This window comes from Maylandia zebra, linkage group LG12, assembly GCF_041146795.1.
Source record: "Maylandia zebra isolate NMK-2024a linkage group LG12, Mzebra_GT3a, whole genome shotgun sequence".
NCBI classification, from domain to species: Eukaryota; Metazoa; Chordata; class Actinopteri; order Cichliformes; family Cichlidae; genus Maylandia; species Maylandia zebra.
This window is the reverse complement of record NC_135178.1, coordinates 21,666,212-21,679,321: the sequence shown is the minus strand read 5'-3', so window position 1 is coordinate 21,679,321 and position 13,110 is coordinate 21,666,212. Positions and strand designations below refer to the sequence as shown.

The 13,110-nt window shown below is 38.9% G+C and overlaps 1 protein-coding gene and 1 long non-coding RNA gene across 2 annotated transcripts; both read right to left on the bottom strand.

Annotated features, from left to right (window-relative positions):
• Positions 1 to 1,140: 1,140 nt before the first annotated feature.
• LOC101479777 (hydroxycarboxylic acid receptor 2-like) lies at positions 1,141 to 2,711 on the bottom strand. Its single transcript, XM_004544729.3, has one exon. The coding sequence runs from the start codon at positions 2,688 to 2,690 to the stop codon at positions 1,725 to 1,727; it is 966 nt and encodes a 321-aa protein (XP_004544786.1). The 5' UTR covers positions 2,691 to 2,711; the 3' UTR covers positions 1,141 to 1,724.
• A 1,791-nt stretch (positions 2,712 to 4,502) lies between these two features.
• Positions 4,503 to 12,921, bottom strand: LOC105940775 (uncharacterized). The gene is made up of 3 exons (XR_013101154.1): positions 12,694 to 12,921; positions 11,881 to 12,030; positions 4,503 to 4,912 (listed from the first exon to the last, which is right to left on the bottom strand). It is a non-coding gene; the product is annotated as an uncharacterized LOC105940775 (long non-coding RNA).
• Between the last annotated feature and the right edge of the window lie 189 nt (positions 12,922 to 13,110).

Sequence of the window (13,110 nt, the reverse complement as noted above, 5' to 3'; positions counted from 1 at the left end):
TGTTTCCTAATTCAAGAGATGATACAGAACCTGAGTGTGTATCTGGGAGAGCGCATGGAGATTTAGAAAAACGGTGTAGATGGAGCACACATCTGTCTTCTCCTTCGTATCAAGTATTTGTGTGATAGGTCTGGATTTTATATATCATCTGCCATATCTGCATGTCCTGAAAGATTATTCCTAAAGAAGTTATCATTACATCATACTGATATTGCTGTTGCAGCTGCACACTGATATGTTGTTTAGCACTGTTACCTGACGACAAGGAGGTCCTGGGTTCAAACCCACCACTTGCGTGGTGTTTGCATTTTCTCTCGGTATACACCATCTTTGTGCAACAGTCCAAACATCGTTTTTTGATTGATAAACTTACTTTAGTGGGTTTAGGTCAACTCTAAATTACAAAGGGGTGTCAATGTGAGTGTGAACAGCTGACTCTCTTTGTTAGTATTTAGTATTTATTTATTTATTGTCATTGTCAAGAACAATGAAATTGCGTTTGGGGCTTCCATACAACCCAAAAAAAAGAAGAAAATAATAAATACCCCTTAAAACCCAAGTGTACATATTTAACCCAGTGTGACTCCAATGCAATAAGACAATCCTTAGCAATAATGTTCGTAGAAATTCAGACAAAGACCTGAGAAACATGACAAAATACAACAATGCAACCCATTCAATATTATTGTACTGTGAGATATGATATCAGATATGATAGTTATCTATTTAAGAAAGAGGGGGGCAGTAGGAGCTCCGGGCCGCTGCGTCTGTGCGCGCCGCCATCTTAAATCTTTGGTTAGAGAGTCAGCTGTTCACAGACTGTGACAGACTGGCAAGCGGTCCAGGGTGTACCCTCCTTCTACCCCAGCCACCTTAAAAGCAGCTATAAACTCCAGTGCCTGTTGTTTTACAGGGAGATATTTTTGAGCCATCTTAACCAGGAGGAGTGTGCTTCATATTGTACTGCTGCAATGCCAGCAGTTTCATTATGATCCCTTCATCGCCCACTTCTGAAAGATTCCAAGAAAACAGGCAACATCTCAGTGTTGACAATAAACTTATATTTATTATCATACGTTCATACAGCATTGGCAAAAGACAAAGAATACATATTCATACAGTTTTGTTGTTTTTATTCAAAGTTGCCTTAATATATATCCATATTTTTAACTCATGTATAAAAGCTTTTATACATTATGTATATATGCAGTATGTTTCTCATTATTATAGTTTTCACATGACAAAAGAAAGAAATCTTATTCAGATGAGGTTATAAATGTCCTTATTTCACATAATCTTTGTTTAATTCACACGTCTTAACGTGTACATGTTTTGGAAGACAAATACATTTAGAAAAGTGCAGTCAGCATTGGTGTGATAGCTTCTAAGCAAGTGATGTGCTGGGAAAAAAAAAAAGAAAAAAGCTTTTCACTGATGAAAAGTTTAATCACTCAGTTCGGAGGATTTCTGTGCCAGTGTGTAGCTTATTATTTCAAAGTGTGAGTGAGACTGCTTTAGCTAGAAACGGCTCTATAGAAGACACAGCTGCATCGTTTTTTGACTTTTAGAGGTTTTTACTCCATAATTGCCATGTTTTGAAAATGCAATTAATAGTAAATATGAAATAGCTTTAGCACTTACAGCTTAATGATGGAATCGATAAACTTACTTTAAATTGAACCTTTAGCTATGAAGCTGCTTGTTATACCTCCTCAGTTTAGTGATCACAGTTGGCTGATCGACTGGGAGCCCGTTTCCCGGGTTTTCTTCTCTGTACTCTCAGCATTTTCTGTTTCAGGCAGATGAAGAGCCTTCCTGCAGATGCTCTTAAAGACGGGGCTGGAGAAGTAGTAGACCACAGGATCCAAAACGCTGTTGAGGTAGGTCAGGCTAATGGTGATGTAAAATACAATGGTAAGGTTTTCCATTTCAGAACACATGTTAGAGGAACCGGCTAATTTATAGGACTTGATCCAGATCACCAGCTGTGTGAAGTTGCTTGGGAGGAAGCAAATGATGAAGAGCACTACCACGACTATGATGAAGTACAAGGCCTTCTTGATCTTGGCATGCTGGGCCAACTGCCTCCCTTTCAGGTTGCGAACGATGCAGAATGTGCAGTAGAGGATGACCAGCAGAGGCATGTAGAAGGAAAACAGAAATGCAAACTTATGCCAGGAAAGATTACCCTTGGTCTTGGTGTCAATCATGAAGCTCTCACAGTACGTTGTGTTGATGTGTGACAAAGAGAAGACATGAGCAGTCATTGAAGTGGTGATCAACCACAGCCCGAGTGCTCCGATTATGGCTTTAGAGACGCTCAGAGAGTTGATGGGATGGTGGGGATGCACCACACGCATGTACCTGTCCACAGCGATGGCCATCAGGAAGAAGGTGCTTCCGCTGCGATTCAGGGCCAGCATGAAGAGGCAGATGTTACAGAGGGCGTTTCCAAACTTCCATTTGATCCCGGCGAAATAGTAGCTGGCACGGAGAGGTAAAACAATATTGAGCAGAAAATCAGCCATTGCCAGGTTAAAGAGCAACACTGTGCTGCTTTTCCAGGGCCTCAGGTGGAAGCAGAAGATCCACAGAGCCAAACCATTACCAAGAACTCCCAGGACAAACTCTGTCATCAGCAGAGGAGGGAGGACATTGATCAGCAGAGTGCCATTGAAGCTGCAACGCATCGTGAGCTACGTGCCTCTTTGATGTCTTCACAAAAAGAAATGACTCCTTTGGAGCTGCCCGTACTCTTTAAAGGGAAATGCAAATGCAAAAAAAGTGTGATTATGTGGTTCAGCCTTTACCCGGAAGCCTGAGGCTTCTGCTTTTTTTTTTTTTTTTTTTTAGGTGTTAACAAGCAATTAGTTGTCTGTCTTGGTGGTGTTAAATTTCTGTAGAAATAAAGAAATAAAAATAAAGGTGATAACAAAAAAATCACTTTTACACATCTCTGCATGCAGAAATATTTTCAGCTGTTTATCCTTGGAGTTTTATAAACCTTATGTTGTCACACTGCATGGCTGCACAGTTAAAACTGTCCTACAAATCTCTGAGCACATAAGCAGGAACTCATGCCTGTGATGAAGCACTCCTCACATCTTTACCTCAGTCCACACAGGGCCTTTCATGGAGAACTGAAGAATCTCTCTTTCATAGATAACTATTTCACACTCCACTAAGAAGCTTTTCTCATGAATCACAAAGACTAGATAATGATCTGTGTTGGTTTTTATTGTGCACTCTCTATGTACAGGAAGTTTAGCATTTATTTTTATTATCCTAATAATATAATAATAAGCAAGTTCTTATTCTGGGACAATCACCCACTGCTGTGCAGCTAGCGTGAGAAAGTTCAGCAATTATAAAAAGCCACATTGTACCGCATTGGTTTTATTTACCATGTGCCAAAAAAATTTTACACAAAGGCTTCACTTTGTTGCATGCATTGTGGAGAAGTGTTTAACCTGCATCTGCTGCATCACCTTTTTCATGAAGCTACCTAACACCAGGTAGTATGTGCCAAATAAGATTAGACCAGAAAAAAAAACAAAGGCGATCTGCAAAGTCAAATATGAGAAAAACTGTCTGCATCCAGCTGCGACGCATTAAACTGACCGCTAACAGCGTCCACCTGTACACGCAGAAAGATACTTGTTTTTAATTGGCTATCATCCATTCTCTGATGCTTTGTTGTAAATGAATTCAGTACTTACGTCTTGTACATATTGTATAATAATATTTAAGTCCTTAATGAAACAGAATCTGAGAAATGTCCGAAAGGTTTCAGATCTTTTTATTTTCACAGAGGTTCAGTACTGGAATGAGCCACGGTGGCGTAGTGAAGTACTGAAGCCCACGTTTATTGATTCATGAAGCGAAACTATATAAATATCATCTGAGGGGACAACGTGTCAGATGATGTTCTGCACATCCTGGACAGAGTTGGGGTTTTTTGTGTTTTTTTTCAAAAGGCGGAGGTGTATCTGTCTCTTCCTCACTATGAATACTTAAACAAATTGTGTCATTTAGCACCTTTCAGATAAAACTTTACTGCTGGACACATTTTGCATAATGAAGCTGCATCACTGAGGAGGGTAACTGTGCAAAAGGTCACAGAGTGGAGCATTTTATTTCATATATAAGTTTTGAGCCGTGTCTCATGTCCTTTATAGTTTGCTCCGAAAACTGGAAAATGGGTCAGTGACTGGCTGAGACATGCCCACACATAGACGGAAATACAGCACATAAGTCAAAAATAGAGTTTGTTGGTTTGACCATTTTTATTCTTCAATAAAAAGAACTCTCTTAGGTAAGCTTTCTCGTCATTTCTTGAAATAGTCTTCAGGAATAGTTCTCCGGGCTCCGAGAAGTGGAAATACAAATATGGGAGAAACTGAGCTGTAACAACTTCCAGCTGTACACACAGAGAAAAAATGGCCTTTGTCTTCCGATCATTCATTTTCTGATGCTTTCTTGTCAGTGAATTATGAGCCATTTGTTTCTTTGTGTGCGTTTCTTTTTTACTCGCTACATGATTACACACCTCTCTACATTTAATCATTAGTTATTATTAATCTCTTGCTCTCTTCCACAGTGTGTCTTTATCCTGTCTTCCTCCCCTCATCCCAACCAGTCGCAGCAGATGGCCAAGAGACAGCAGGCGGTTTAACAATATTTTATTAGTTAGGCTTATGCTTGGAACTGTGGCAAGGACAAAAGCAATGAAACAAACTGGCAGTGAATGAACATCAGGGTGAGGCTTAAATCACTTTGGCTTGATTGCCTGCAATCGGCTCCAGGTGCGCAGGAACTGGAGGAGGTGGTCCTCCCCAGGGGCGGATCCCAGGTAGGCTCAGGAGCCTAATGGAAATTTCAGCCAACCACTGCGGACCATGACAATTGGGACCTGATAAATGTAAAAACAAAGAATTACCTGATTTTTTTTCAAAAATAACAGTGGCACTACAACGTCCTCATAAGTAGATGTCACGCCCTTGTAGAGCAAAATTGGTATTTTGGTCTAGACAACCCAAAATGTATTGTCCACATGTGTGGACGCCAATGTCGTAAGAGATTACGTTGAATTGAATTGAACTGGAGAGACCAATGCACGACTGATAGTGTTCCAGTCTGTTTTTCTATCCAGATATGCTTTTACTGCATTGGCAGTATGTTTTTTAGATCAATCAGATTTTAACCCAGATGGTATATCATGGTGGAATAAAGTCTGACGGTTCTTTATTGAGTTCATAATTCCAGTTGTGACTGATAACAACACCACTGGCTGAAATAGCAGAGGTCAGCACGTCTCTCTGTCACGTATGAATCCTTAAACAAATCATGTTATTTTGGACCTTTACGGTCTGACAGTTTTACATAATTTAGCTGCATTGCTAAGTAGGCTAACATTTTTACATTGGAGTGAAGCATTTAATTTTAGCTGCTTTCATGTGTAGTGGTCCTTTAATAATCGCCCCGTTGGCGTAAAAATACTATTTTATGCCCATCAAACTATGATATCTTTGGGATTTTTTTTTGTAGATACAAAGAAATGGGGAAAAATTGCGAGTCTCTGGTTGGGCTGCTAGTGACCAAGGCCCCAAAGATATCATTTAAGGTCACGTCCACACTAGCCTGGATAGATTTGAAAACGGCGCTTTCGTCCGAAAACGCTCCGCGTCCACAAAAGCACTTTCAGTCATTTTCACAGAGTTGAGCGTCCACGTTCAAACGGCCGCAAACGCTTACTTTCCAGTCCTGCGCATGCGTGAAACGCAAGAAGATTCGACCTGCCTCTCTTTGAAACGTCGCGGCAAAATTTTGAGGAAAAGCATCGAGTTTTTTAAATGGACTAACAATGAGGTGGAGGTGTTTCTGCGATTAACACAAAAATACAAAGTTGCAAACGTGAGTAAGAATTAAAGAATTTGAAGAAAAGCTATCTGGAGCATGTACAGACTGATATTAATATTTAATAGGGCTGTCAAAATTGAGAGCAAACAAAACAACTGCCCTCCGCTAGCTTAGTTTAATTGGTCACGTGACTGCATCACATGACTGACATACGTCATCGTTTTAGAAAGTCTGTTTTCGCTGTGCACACTCGAACCCTGCGTTTTCCATGAGCGAAAACGCCGTCTAAGTAAGTATTACTTCTAAGTTGCAGTGAATTGATAGAAGAAAATAAACTGTACAAAACTAAACAGAAGAAAGTAGAGAAATAAAAACTTAACACAAACCAGTGACGCACTCCAGGGCCTGTTCCGTAAGAAGTGTATTTGTTGTAGCATTACTGTGGAAACAAAGTACTTTTGTTCATATTTGGTTATGTTGTGAACACGGCGGTGATGAAATGTACCCATTTACTCCTTAGTCACGTCCTGTCTTACAGTCTGGGTGATCTGTTTCTAGCGCTGTTGGAAAGGGGTTGTGGGTGGTGGTGTGAGCAGACTTGTGTGATAAATTAACCCTGGGGAGACAAGATTTATACACTTTAAGTATTATTAATTATGTGAATTTAATCCAGGAAAAATATTTCAAAGGTTTTATACATTTCATTTAGAAAATACTGAAAAGAAATGAGAAATAAAAGTAAGAAGTAACTGTAGTTTACTGGCTGGATCCTTTGTAGTTTTGTAAGATACGTTAATGAAATTAAAATTAATTACACATTAGAGCTCAGCAAAATAAAATACATATGATCTTATGATATTATCACATAGTGAAACTAATATCTCATTAAGGTAAAACCTGAACAAAAGTAGCTCAAATTCAAACAGAACATGAAAGTTTAAAAAAACAACAACAACAACAACAACAACAAAGAGCTAGTTGTAAAAATGTAACAATCAAATTAATTAAAGAAATTAATCTGAACAAATTCAAAACTTAATTTTTTTTTGAATAAAAGATAAAGTGAGTATAATGAAACACAGTCCTTTTTTTCTGTATTGCAGTGTTTTATTTATTTTTTGTCATTAGCAGTCTGACCTTGCATCATTTTTTAATGTGAATCTGGTTGTAGAGAATTACCAGGTTTCGTCATAGGGGTTATTTGACAGTCAGGCAAAAAGCCGCCTTGTTTCAGCCCATCCATAATCAGCAGCAGTGGACAATTATGACGCAAACGCTGGCACTATGTTTAACTCTGCTGCCATCTAGTGGATAATATCTGAAAATGCATACAGCACACAGGTCAGAAGTTGAAACATACTCATCATGGGCATGAATGTCATGTTAATTTTGGACTTTTAATGAATAATTGTAGAGGATCTTTGATTACTTAAAAAAAAAAAAAAAAACAAGACAAGGTTCCACAAGTTTGAATTTCTTTTTGGTATTTCTACGATCTACACACGGTCAAAGGTTTTAATCAGTCATGCTAAAGGTTCTGCAATGTAGTTCAACTTGACAAGACCAAGGCCTATTATCTTCTCATTAGTGATCATGACTGACCACAACTGGTCAACACAACTCTTTGCAGCATAAAAAGTGTTTGTTTGACAGCATTCACTGGAGTGACCAATACTCCAATGAGCAATTGGGAAGTCAAAGGAAGTCACTGAAGATCTAAGAATAAGAATTGTGGATTTACATAAGTTCAGAAGGTCTCTTGGAGCCGTTTTTAAACAACTGCCGATCATCAGTTCAAGCAGTTGTACACAGGTACAAGTCTTTCAGATGTGTCACCACTTAGCTGAGGTCTGGAAAAAGTGTCACCCTCAGATAAGAGGACTTTGGTTGGGATGTTTAGAAACAATACAGGAACCATCGAAGGTCAAACCTGCCATGAACTGGAAATTGCTGGAACACCAGTATCACTGACCACAGTGAAGTGAATCTTAAATCAGAGGTTGCTGACAAAGAAAAGAAGCCCCTGTTCCAAACAAACGCCTTCAAGATTGGCCAAAAATTCTCCACATGGACAAGCCAAACTCCTTCTTGAGAAAAGTTTAATGGTCAGATGAGACAAAGACTAAGCTGTTTGGCCTCCATGACAAGACAATGTTTAGAGGAGTAAAGGTGAGGCTTTCAAGTCTGAGAACATTGTATCAGCTGTCAAGTATGGTGGTGGCAGCATCATGCTCTGGATATGTTTGGTTTTGTACAACATGCATATACATTGTATAAAACTTGGACACAACTGGGTGTTCTGACAGGACAATGATCCCAATGCACATCAAAACTGGTTTCGGAATAGATAAAGCAGGTTAACAGCAAACTTCTGGAATGACCTTTCCAAACCCCGACCTCAACTCTATGGAAAATTTGTAGACTGTGCTTAAAAGCCGGTTCTGTGCCAGGAAACCCACTCATTTAATTGAACCTTACCGATTTTGCAAAGAAGAGAATTCAGATTTGCAGCAGAATCATCCCAGACGCTTCTTGTTGGCTACCAAAAGTGTCTGGTCAAAGTGCAGCTTGCTTAGGGACATTTAACTATATCTTTTTATGTATGTCAGTCTGCCTCAGGGCAGCTGTGGCTACAACTGTAGCTTGCCTTCACCAGTGTGTGAATGTGTGTGTGAATGGGTGGATGACTGGGTGTGTAAAGCGCTTTGGGGTCCCTAGGGGGGACTACCGGTAGTAAAAGCGCTATAAAAATACAGGCCATTTACCATATGGATAAAAAGGGGTTTTATGTATATGTCTTAGCCTCTATGTATCCTTGGACCCTGTGTGGATTAAAGAAAATTACAAATAAATTTAAAGTTACACCCAATTCTTGCTTTTCTTAGTCATTTAAGATGCTGTACAATCCTTTCAAATACTGTTTAAAGAAATCTTGAAAAAAAAAAAATTACCCCAACAATCTTGACCGTGACGAGTGTATTAATACCTTTGACTGCAACTGTACATGTTTTAGAGACTACGTCATCTGAAGTGTTTCTTTGATGCACAAGAAATGTTGTGTGAGGAATTACTAATAAGAATTTTATTAATGATTACTATCTTTTCTGTTGTATATAATGTGCTTTATAGAGGCATGCACAGTTACCATCAGTTATCCCATCTTTCCTCCACAGACCTTCACCAGAGTTAATCTAATTATTCACACATAGCTCATCGGTCATAATGTCAGTGCATTACTCAGAATTCTTTCATACAGATGTCACGCGGTAATTATCCATGGATGTGACTTGCAGCTCGTCAGTTCAGATATCGTCAGTGTGTGCAGAGTTTACACCAGGGAGAAAAAATGTGAAAGAGCCAGTATGGCTTGCGGGGCCTTTTGTCTCCCATCTCCTGTTGTCCCATCAGCCTCTGTGTTTCTTTTACTGCATAGTTGGGAATAAGACATGTGTGCTACTCTACCCAGCCGCGTGAACATGAAATTCCAGTCTGACAACATTGAGCAGCACTGAGATCTGAGCAGATCCTAAAAATAAAAATAAGAAACGGAAACTGAAGGGTCAGTCTGTTGTCACAGAGATTATCTTGGTGGTGGTCGACTGAGGAGAAAGTGAACATCCAACAGATCAAGAAACAGCACCGATGACTTAAACCGGGAGTTAGTGCTCAGCACAATTCAGCGTAAACAAAACATACAACATTAGAAGGCTTTTGCGTGTCTAACTGATTCCGATTTTTTGTGTGTCTTGATTATCTGAACTGATCTGTTGCTGAACATTTTGTCTGAAACTGTGAAATGATAAAAGATTGAAGACATCATGATGACTGAGACAAACAGAAATCAGGTTTTTCCTCATACCTGTCTGCCAGCCACAGGGAGTTAAGTCAGGAGAGGCATGTGACACAACACCCTGTAGCTCAGAAGTGGGCAACATTAGAAACTGGGACTGTTGCTTTTACCGATTAATCCATAAGGGAGTAATTATTAGGGACAGACCACTTATTTACTTAATTATAAAGAGAAATAAGAACATCGAAGAGGAAACACATTAGTTTGTTTATCTGCTGAATTTTAATACACCTGAGACTCAAAGTGAAGAGCAGAGATTTAAAGCATACAGAACATTCTGTAGTCATGAAGTGGAAATGAATTATAACCTGAGTTTAATCAGATCCTAAAAGACTAAACTATTGTTATTTTAAATGAACTGTGTGTGTTACGTTGGGTTGGACCCTTTTTGCTTTCAGAACTGTCTTAATTCACCTGGCACAGATTCAATTTGATGCATGTTGACATGACAGCATCACACAGCTGCAGCAGATTTCTTTTATCCTAAAGGTGCTCTGTTGGACTCAAACTTCTAATTCCTCATCTTAATGTTACAGGAGCAATCTAGACTCATCTGACCAGGCAACATTTTTCCTATTTTAGTGAGCCCGTGTGAATTGTAGTCTCAGTTTCCTGTTCTTAGCTGATGGGAGAAGCACCCAGTGCGGTCTTCTGGTGCTGTAGCTCATCTGCTTCGAGGTTTGACATGTTGTGCATTCAGGGATGCTCTTCTGCTAAGACATTTTCACTCAGAAAACTTCTGCTCATTAGATATTTTCTCTGTGTAAGCCCTAGAGATGGCAGTGTGGAAAAAATCACAGTACTCAGACAAACCTGTGTGGCACCAACAATCACGCCTCTTAAATCTGACTTAAATCTTTTTCCTTCCCCATTCTGATGCTCATGTGAACTTCAGCAGACCATGACTACATGCCTGAATGCACCGAGTTGTTGTCATGTGATTGTCTGATTAAATATTTGACTTACACGGGTGTACCTTAGAAAGTGGGTGGTTCACACCTGCTTATATAAGCCCAATATTTTTGTTTTATTTAATTTGATTTGTGGAATTAATTATTCCGCAAATGCGAATGTGCATCTACAAAAACACATCTTAATCTGACTGTAATTTCCTGTTTTATGTCCTCCCAGCTGGATTACTTAAAAAAAAATCAGACGCATTCTCGGGATTAAAAGATAATTTAGAAATAATCCTCATGGGCTTGGATGTCATTGAAATGGCGAGGCTGACAGTGGCGTGTCTAGAAAGTTTTGTTGGGGGGGCCAGGTAGGGGCACAGATTTGGAGAAGGGTGGCAGATGTAATTGGCAGATAATGTTAAAAAATAAAATTCTACCAACCGTTAACCATAATTCAATAATCCTATAAACCTAATAACAGAATGTGCTTTTAATTCTTATTAGAATGAGATTTTAACCACTACGGTGCAAAGTTTTTAGATACTGCGTTGATAAAGTACAAGAGATGCAATCAGTGCTTTGTCAGTGTTTATTCAGTATTCAAGGACAGCAATATTTGCATAGTATTTTTACTGACATATAGTGCACATATGTTTTGGCCAAAAGCATTTTTGAATATTAAAATACGAACATTTTTAACATACAATTGGCAAATTAGCCAATGCAAAACTTTATCAGCCTATTAAAAAAAGAAGATAATGATCTCACAAACTGGTGTTTGATTTTGAAACAGGAAAAAAGTGGGGAAACAAATGAAAAGGCTAACATTTGAATGAAACCTGAAAGCAAGTAAATACTTTCTATACCTTCTTTTGATAATTTTTTCAGTATAAATTGCGCAAAAATAAACCTCTTGAACTTCTAATAAGAGTGTGTTACATGTTAGGAAAAAAAAAAGTACAAAAACATTTGTAAACAGCAGCACTTGGAGTTGCAAAATATTTATGTTTTGAAAGTGAACATTTACTCAAGTACCTACTCTATGCTTCATCAAATATTATCAGTGATTTAGAATAGGTGGATCATTAAATTAAAAACGTGTTATTTAAAGCAGGATTTTGTTTTACTTTCCAATTATGTGCCACAATACATATATTTGCTTAGTTAATTATTTATCCCCAAATATTAGGATTCGTCACCTATGGATCGGTTGAACAATTGACAATATAAACATCCCTTCCTTGCATTTTCCTTATTCATTCTCACACATACCTTCATTTGTAGAACTCAATGACAATGATGACTGCTGACAGTCCACCTTTCCCTGACATTGCTCTCTGCTTCTGGTTGTATTTTAGCCTTCTCCAGGAAGAAATTCTCAATTTTGAGATCTTTTCATTCTTCCTATTCTTCTGGTTTGCCCTAAAGTAATAAAGCAAAAACTTGTGTCACAAACAACAACTTTCCTGATATATGACCTTGACTAGAAGTCAGGGATGTCAAATTCTGGCCCTCATGGACCCCTATCCTGCACGTTTCAGATGTCACCTATACCAACATAGCCAATTCCAATAAAATAATCCCCAAACACCTAGTTGTGCACAAGTCTGTAAATGATTCTTTTAATCAGCTGTGTTGAAGTATGGAAACATCTGAAACCAGGAGGACAGGAGCCTTGAGAACTAGAACTGTACATCCCTGCATTGAACATGGCACAGCCATTCATGATTTACACTCTATTCATAACATGGAGCTGGCAGACAGGATAAGTAACGACAGAAATTAGCTAGACCGCACAGTGTAGTGTAAGTGCTGCCTTATGGTAAACTTTGGTAATATTGATGTATAAAGAACAACACTGGCTGATGATGAAATACAGTCAGCTGGCATGGTGACACTGCCAGTATTAACCTGCAACCAAATCTGCAGCTCCATGCAGCAATGTTACGACTTGGATTATATCTTATAACTTGTGCTCCCCCCAGTAGCCTACTGTCTGAAATATTACAATAATTCTTTAAGTGTTTCCTTGGTATTCTAATTTCAACGAAGTTTACTAAACTCAACAAACTTAATATTGCTTACCGGGACATTTATTCTCTCCTCATTTTCTTTCACCGAAAAATTGTTTTCTGCGGTGCCTCTTTCTTTGCTAACATGATGCTCATAGTGCAGAAGCCGATGCTGCATTCAGTTACACTCGGATATCTGGGCTTCACTGTGAGAACATAATCGTACATTTGATATTTGATTAAATTTTATTATTTTAGCTTCGGGGTAGCACCTGGGCTGCCCAGTCTGGTTGGGGTGGCCTGTGCCCCCCAGGGGACGCCATTGGAGGCTAACAGCGAGAGGCAGACTGTTAAAAACAGCAAGAGCCAAAAACACATACTTGGCATTCTTAAGGGAAGAGTCGACGTGAAATCTGCGCCGTAATCATTACAGCTGGAAAAAAAGAAAAGGAAAAGAAAACGACCTTCATGTAGGAGGATGACTTTAGCG

Coding starts and splice junctions, on each gene's coding strand:
- LOC101479777 (XM_004544729.3), bottom strand. CDS start 2,690: ATGCGTTGCAGCTTCAATGGCACTCTGCTGATCAATGTCCTCCCTCCT.